This window comes from Ictalurus punctatus, chromosome 24 (assembly GCF_001660625.3).
Source record: "Ictalurus punctatus breed USDA103 chromosome 24, Coco_2.0, whole genome shotgun sequence".
Classification (NCBI taxonomy): Eukaryota; Metazoa; Chordata; class Actinopteri; order Siluriformes; family Ictaluridae; genus Ictalurus; species Ictalurus punctatus.
In genome coordinates, this window is record NC_030439.2 from 172,501 (window position 1) to 180,000 (window position 7,500).

The window sequence follows — 7,500 nt, forward strand, 5'->3', positions numbered from 1 at the left end:
AACAAGCTTGTGCTCAGACCTCTTTGGATCATCACAGGTGCAACATGTTACAGGTGCAGGTTTTTCCAGGGCTTCATGATGGGACCGTGAATCTCTGACCTGATGCTATTTTTCTGGTCTATTTTATTGACAATTCTAAGAACTTCTGATGTGTGACCTTTTAAAATATTTTAGAGCATTTTGGATTTGAGTTAATATAGTTTATATGCATGTAACAAGCCTCGGTGCTGCATTTGTTTGTTTTTAGATATTATATAAAACGTAAATGTTATACTGTCTTGGTAGAAATGACATAGTTGATGCCTCTGAATCTTCTGCAATTTTGTAACAGTTTCAATTTCTAAAAAGATTTTTTTGTTGTTGTTTTAATTTTTTTGTCCACTCTTGTAAAATAAAAATGTGACCAGAGTGTGAATTTTTGTCTTCACTGACTTCAAGAGCTAGTTTAGGGTGGCTATTAAGCAGACACAATCGTTTTGACTTAATTTAATTCAAATTCAAACGTGAAATTCTGGGGGAAAGCCTGTATCTTCTGTGGCTGTGCCAACAACAGCAGGGCCATTAAGGAAGACAGAAGAGCATATTCCAACAGAGCATATTTTCATAGATCAACTATTTAAAGAATTAATAAAACTTTAATTATTATATTAAAGCTGAGAATTAGGCCTTTGCAGAGATGCCTAGAATGTTTATACGGGACCTTCTGGTGGTGAACAGGATATTATTTAGTGCAAGTTGAAGTTGACCTTTGAAGGCCCAAGACCAACCTTTGCCTGTCCTGGTGGACGTAGATGGTACTCTAGTGAATTTCTGAAATTTTCACCAGCTCTGGTGTAATGATTGAGGATTCCCTCATGCAAGCACACAGATAAGCCACATGTTTATATAATAACTTGTTTGATAATGGTGTGACTAAATAAAAGTGTATCACATTAAATGTGAGAATAAATGTGACTCTGATCGTTTTGATCATTGCAATTGAATTGCATTTAATTTGATTTATTATTTCACCTTTTGAAGCAGTCAGAAAAAGACAGCCACTAAGGAGAACAATACATACACTATCATATATTTAAAATTGTTTGTTTTTTTTTGTTGTTGTTTTTTTTTTTTTTTTCCATTTTGTTCATTTATATTTTTCCCTCAAGTACTTTGGTGATGACGAGTATGAGAAAGACACAGATGAAGAGGAGGGGGATGGGCTGAATATTTAAATAAAATTGTTTTTCTTTAACTTTACCTCTGATCTTTGTGTATCTTTGAGCATGCAGTGTGACTGTGAGTCTTTGTGTTTGTGCCTTTACTACCGTTACTACCACGACCAAATGTTACATACAACTCTGAGTATTATATACAAAGCCCGTTTGATATAATAAACAGTATTTAATTTGTGAACCTTTACTTTTACCGTTTATTTTTGTCTTAATTTGCGGAATTATTCCACTGAATCATCATTGTCTGACTAGGAAGTAATGTTTGATTCCCGTTCCTGCACGTTCCGTTATTAGCGACGCACACCGGGATAATTGGTATAGGTGTTCATATCTTGTTAGTATATTCCGGTCAGGACAATTGGTAAGTTCCCATGTTTATATTGTTCAGTTTTACCGTTTGTTTTGGTCGTTATTTGCCGAATTATTCTACTGAATCATCATTGACTGACTAGAAAGTAATGTTTGATTCCCGTTTCCTGCACGTTCGTATAGATCGGGGTCACCAACCTTTTTGAAACTGAGAGCTACTTCAGGGGTACTGAGTCATACGAAGCGATACCAGTTTGATAAACTCTTCTGAAATAACAAATTTGCTCAGTTTGCCTTTAGTTATATATATTATTATTAATGATAAATGATACTCATCTATGTGAAGACACTGATCACGTTAATGAGTTCTCACAATAATTATGAACAACGAATTAACAAGGTGGGAAACAGACAATATCGATATTCAACAATTTATATCTATTAATCTCAGAAATTGTTTAGGCAAACAGACCGAGAGCAAGCGATCAGAATTTATCACCACCCCACGACATCCTGCAGGATCTCGCTCCGGACTGAGCGAGCAACAGAATCACGGTCATCAACCACGTATGTGCAGGTTGGTGGTAGATATTTTCAGTGCTTTAAAAACTTCTGGTCTCCTTCTGTCTAGCTAGTCAACAAAAATGTCACAACAAGTGACATCAACAACATTTTTAATGGGCACCTGATGCATTTCATGGAGGCTCGTTAAATTCTTGTTACAAATTGTATTTAAACACTCATGCACATACACTTTTTTTTTTTTTTGACAGAGGAGTATTTACACACATTTACACATGTAATTACACATTTATAACCAAAGGAAGTCTAATCCCATTTGCTATAAAAGATTTTCTTGTATAGGAAATAAACCAATATACACCAAACCACACCAATAATAAATAAACTGGGAGCACATCGTTACAGGGTAAACTTACAATCTTGTTCCAAAACTGATTTATACACTCATACAAATGCAAATTTTATTTACAGAGGAGTATTTACACATTTACACCGTATTCTAGTGACACATATTAGTGATATATCTAGTGACATATCTAGTGAGCATATTAATATAAACTAGTCAGAAGGCAAGGCAAGTTTATTTACATTGAAAAACTCAATCATTAAAAAAAAGGGAAGATAACAAGTAATACGGGCCGTATTTATGCACATTCTACATTTTTGTTTGTTTGTTTTTTTACACTAGTATTTACACAAATTTAAATGTAAATGTAAATGTAATCATTTCATTTTTCCCTACAGGTCAGGGTCCACTGTATGACGGGGCAGTCTTTTGTTCACCTCGATGGGCCGTTAACGAATGAGCTATCGAGCTATTCAGCTGATGGAGCTTAAATTCTAGGTGAGAATTTGTTACAGTAAGCTATTCTGACTTCATCTGTCACGAAATAAGTATCTTTACAGGGTACACTTGAATTCTTGTTATAAACTTTATTTCAACACTTATACAAATACTTCTGACTAGTTTATATTATTATGTTATATATATATATATATATATATATATATATATATATATATATATATATATATATATATATATATATATATATATAAATGGCAACACTTTATTCCATATTTTATGGAGTTACAGACACTTCCCATTTGAATTCACGTGTCTGTTGTTGGGTTTTGCAGTATATACATAACCATGTAAAAATAAAATATTTTAGAAAAAAAAAATTTAATTCAATTTAATACTTTTATCTTGGGTACACAGACCAGCCCTAAAAAGTCCATTGTTCAGCTGTATCATGTGTCAAAACTAATGCAGTTTAATCAGTGGCTAAAGGACGTGGTGTCTTTTTTTTTTTTAATGAAAAAAAATTCTCGTGAACATGGAGTGCCTCGAAAAATGGACTTGTTAATTTGCATGGCCATATATTTTTTTATATATATATATATCTGTATATCTGTATGTCAGTAAATGCTTCTTTCTGGGTTGTCGTTCAGAGAAATGGATATGTAATCATTTCATTTTTCCCTACAGGTTAAATTCCAAGTGAGTATTTGTTGCAATATGGACTGTTTGTTATTATTATATAATAATATAAACTAGTCAGAATAACAGACTTCATCTGTCACGAAATAAGTATCTTTTCAGGGTACACTTAAATTCTTGTTATAAATTTTATTTACACACTTATACCAATACTTCTGACTAGTTTATATTATTATTTTGTGCCACTAAAGTATTATTTATGAAATACTATTAAATTTGCTTTCACATCCCTAACAGCAAGATGCTCCCTAGCGTTCCATCGGAATATCCATCCATCTCCCAGTGGCTAAGGACGTGATGGTTTTTTTTTTAAAGAAAAAAATTCTAGTGAACTCCAAAATGGTCTTGTTAATTTGCCTGACCATATATCTTGTTATATATACCTGTATGCCAGTTTTTTGTTTGTTTTTTTTTAACTCTATTTATTTGCATAATGCTTAATCAAAACATACATTTTAGATAGTCCGAGCTGCATTTTCAAGACAAAGTGATATGCCAAGCATTACACCACAGAAGGCGTATCCCTCCAGACCTCAACCCAGCTTTGTATTACCTGTCAACGAATTGGTGATTGGTCGCCTGATGCCTCAGAATAGGTGGGCGTGTCTAATGTTTGGGCATAAATACAGAGGGTACATTCAAGGTACTTTACTCTTTTTTGGATAAGGATATAAATTCTGTTCCTGCATTTGCTTAATTTTGCTTTGATACCGCTTTAAGAATGGCTCCAAACAGGTAAGACATTTTGTGTCATTTAGTGTATTTGCTTGTGTTTATTTGTGTTTCTTTCACTGGACTTTCTCTGTACTCATGGTCTCGTTATTTTGAAGGTTTGCTGAACGCAACATTGTCCACTGCTTGCGGTGCAAGAAGCCGCAGAAACCTCTCGCTGGCCACCTGGCTAGAGTGTGTATGAAAGACAGCACAGCAGAAGAAAGGCAAGCTGAGATCCAGAAGGCCAAGGTATCTTCCAGACGGTGGGTCTGGAGGAACAGGACCTGGGATTACCGCCAGCTTTGTTCTATCCTGCCCCACAGTCCGTGTGCTTCTTTACTGGCGGAAGAATTTCAGAGGCGTGGGTTCTTTATCACCAACATGCCGCTAGAGTCAGACATGGCCATTGACTCAGGTGATGCCACCTCCTCACAACAGGGTTCGACTTCTGATCAGAGGTAACGACAATAAGCAATAAAGTGTTCTGTATGACAAATTCTGTATTATTACTAATTCCTTCTGTATTATTACAAATGTTATCATTCACTACTACAGCGCTGAGTACGGCCTTTTTAATTAGACGTCTCTGTTTTTTTTCTGTGTTCAAAATAGATATGATGACAGTGACACAGTACCAGGCCATTTTGGCGGTAGCCAGGAACGACTTCCTGAAAATCTTTCGGAAGCTCGTCTCAAGCGCACAGGTCCTCTCAACAGAGGAGACCAGCTATCGCCGCTACTGCACGGCACTTTTGGTGTTACGTCACTTTCAGTGCCCGGCAGCTGTGCAAGGCCTGACCGTGAGTGCATCTATTTTAACGGTCTAAACGACTTTTCTCTTTTAATATGCTGTGGTGGTTATTTACAAATGTGTTCATTAACAAATTCTGCCTTTCCATTGTTTTTCAGGTGTCAGAGTGGGTCAACAGGAAGGAAGTTGACGACAGGGTGGTGATTGGCTTCGGCCGAAATGAAACGATGCAGCGAGCTGCCTGTTTTGCCTTGACAAAGGAGGAGGAAGCTGTAAGTTCTTCTGCTAGCCCATGATTTTAGTGGGGATTTTGAAAGTGTATATAATTGTGTCTATACTGTACCTTACAGAAATTGTTCAGCCTGTGGTTCAGCTCATCTGCATTTTATTCCTGAGACAACCGTAAAATTAAGTGCCCGTGTATTTCTCGTTCACACAGTGGTTGCAGGCATATTACTCGCACATCCGGCCAAGAGTGATCAGGAGTGACCTGAACTGTGACAGGTTCTTCCTTTCGTCAGCTGACACTGCTTTGCTCACAGTTTCGAATGACCTCGGTGTGCTCCACAAAGCGTACGTACCTACACAATTCGACGTACTCGTGTGTGATTGTTCATTTTCTATACAGAAAATATCAGACCCGATCATACTACAATTAACATTTCATGTAAACCTTTCTTTCTGCAGTTATGAAAAAAGCTGGAGTATGGGAACACTCGAAAACTTTTTAAGAGCCACCAGTCGTCAGGCGAGAGGTGCTTTAGAGACAGCGGCGGCTAACCTGACGGACACGGAGAAGGAGGCCGTGTCCTCTTACCTGGCCTACAACACTGCTGTGGCCAAACTGCGCAGAGTACCTACGCCACAGACTGTAGTGGCCACGGCTACACTGCTGGACTCCTTGGCAGGGTAGGGTTCTTCATCTTAAAGAGACATGTAACATCACAATTGCATGTATTTGTTGTTCACCTAATTTCTAATATGATAACACATACCTTCTTTCCTCTTACAGCTCTGACACCGACCGGTTTTCCGGTCCATCGGGCACAAAGTCTTTAGACTTTGCAGCCTTTTTAATGAGGTTTCCGGCATCGGCAGACAGCAAAGCACCCACCAAACTGGACAGGTTAAAGACAGGGTTTCCGGGCGATCGTGTCTTCTACGACAAGTGGCGTGCCGCCCAAAAGGCCAAAAGAATGGAACGGCTGCTGAGTAAGTACCCTGTTCAAGGAATACACGCTGACTACAAAGAATAAAAAAAATTTTGACAGGGGGGCAAATCTATGGTCTCCACCCACAAGCTCAAATCGTTTCTGTTGTGATTTGTTCCTTTCGATACCTGACGTGTGTGACTGAAGTGATTTTATTCTTCGTTCTAGAGGCCTTTACCCGAAAACCCCAAGAAAGCAGGGTGAAATACGGGATTCTGAAGGAAGGGTGGAAGAACAACTGTCCAAAGCCAGCGGATGTTTTGGCGGCCTGGAAACCAGCCACCCAATTTGTCATCGAGACTGATGAGGACCTCCGCCGGAACGTGTCTCAGCAGACGTGGAAAGGCCTGGCCATCAAAGATTTTGGTGGAGAGAAAGGGCTAGGTAAAAAAAAACAAAAAAACTTTTTTATTATTTTTGTCATGCGGGGAGAAGTTATTATTACTTAAATTATGGTTTTGCTATTTGTAATTTACCTTACAACCCTAACAGAAAAAATAAAACACAAAACACTGTTTGTAAACCTGTTGATTTCGTTCTTTTCATCTGATGCATATTGTTTTGCTCTCTTTTGCAGCAGTTGTTGCAACCCAACCCTTTTCAAGGGTGACATCGTGTGTGATTACCATGGGAAGGTAATCACATATGCCCAGGGAAAAGTCATGATGCAGAATCTGCAGGATGAAGCAGTGTACCTGTTTTTCTTCAGGACCGGCCAGAGGCCTCTCTGCATCGACGCGCAGACTTTTCCCTGTGAATGCCATCCCTGTGCAGACACTGTGGGCAGAAGATTGAACCATTCATCCAAGCAAGCCAACCTGTGTCCTGAACCTTTCGTTTTGAAGGTGAATGGACAGGACGTGGATGTCGTCCTCTTCAGGGCCCTGCGGGACATCAGTGTGGACATTGAACTGAAGTTTGACTATGGGGTGAAAAGGAAGTCCTTCCGAGGAGAGGACCAGGATCTGCAATGGCTAGATGAGTGATTTTGCTCATCTGATGATGTGCAATATTCTGCAGGAAAGTGACTTCTGTCTCAGTTCCTCAGAAGAGGATGACATGCCACCTCCTAAAGCCTAATTCAATGGCCAGCTATGTGATAATACTGTTTTAAATATTTGAAAAGCCTAATTCTGCGTAGACTATTACAATTTTTTTTTCATCCACTTTTGCAAAATAAGAATGTGGTGTAATCATTGAGGTTTCATTCAATTCTTATGTGTCTTCACATAGATGAGTACCATTTATCATTAATTATAATACATAACTAAAGGC

At 38.2% G+C, this 7,500-nt stretch overlaps 1 protein-coding gene across 1 annotated transcript; it reads left to right on the forward strand.

Annotated features, from left to right (window-relative positions):
• Positions 1-1,134: 1,134 nt before the first annotated feature.
• LOC108256814 (uncharacterized) lies at positions 1,135-7,211 on the forward strand. The gene is made up of 12 exons (XM_053675461.1): positions 1,135-1,575; positions 1,975-2,100; positions 2,790-2,889; positions 3,538-4,721; positions 4,876-5,063; positions 5,173-5,286; positions 5,454-5,587; positions 5,702-5,923; positions 6,027-6,226; positions 6,394-6,609; positions 6,803-6,860; positions 6,935-7,211. Exons 4-12 carry the CDS (start codon positions 4,682-4,684, stop codon positions 7,209-7,211), a joined length of 1,449 nt encoding a protein of 482 aa, XP_053531436.1. The 5' UTR covers positions 1,135-1,575; positions 1,975-2,100; positions 2,790-2,889; positions 3,538-4,681.
• The last annotated feature ends 289 nt before the right edge of the window (positions 7,212-7,500 follow it).

What these genes read in the sequence shown, in the direction of transcription:
- LOC108256814 (XM_053675461.1), top strand. Translation starts at nt 4,682, where the DNA reads ATGCCACCTCCTCACAACAGGGTTCGACTTCTGATCAGAG. An exon ending in GGTTCGACTTCTGATCAGAG is followed by an intron (nt 4,722 to 4,875) that starts GTAACGACAATA and finishes TGTTCAAAATAG; the next exon opens with ATATGATGACAGTGACACAG. An exon ending in AAGAATGGAACGGCTGCTGA is followed by an intron (nt 6,227 to 6,393) that starts GTAAGTACCCTG and finishes TCTTCGTTCTAG; the next exon opens with AGGCCTTTACCCGAAAACCC.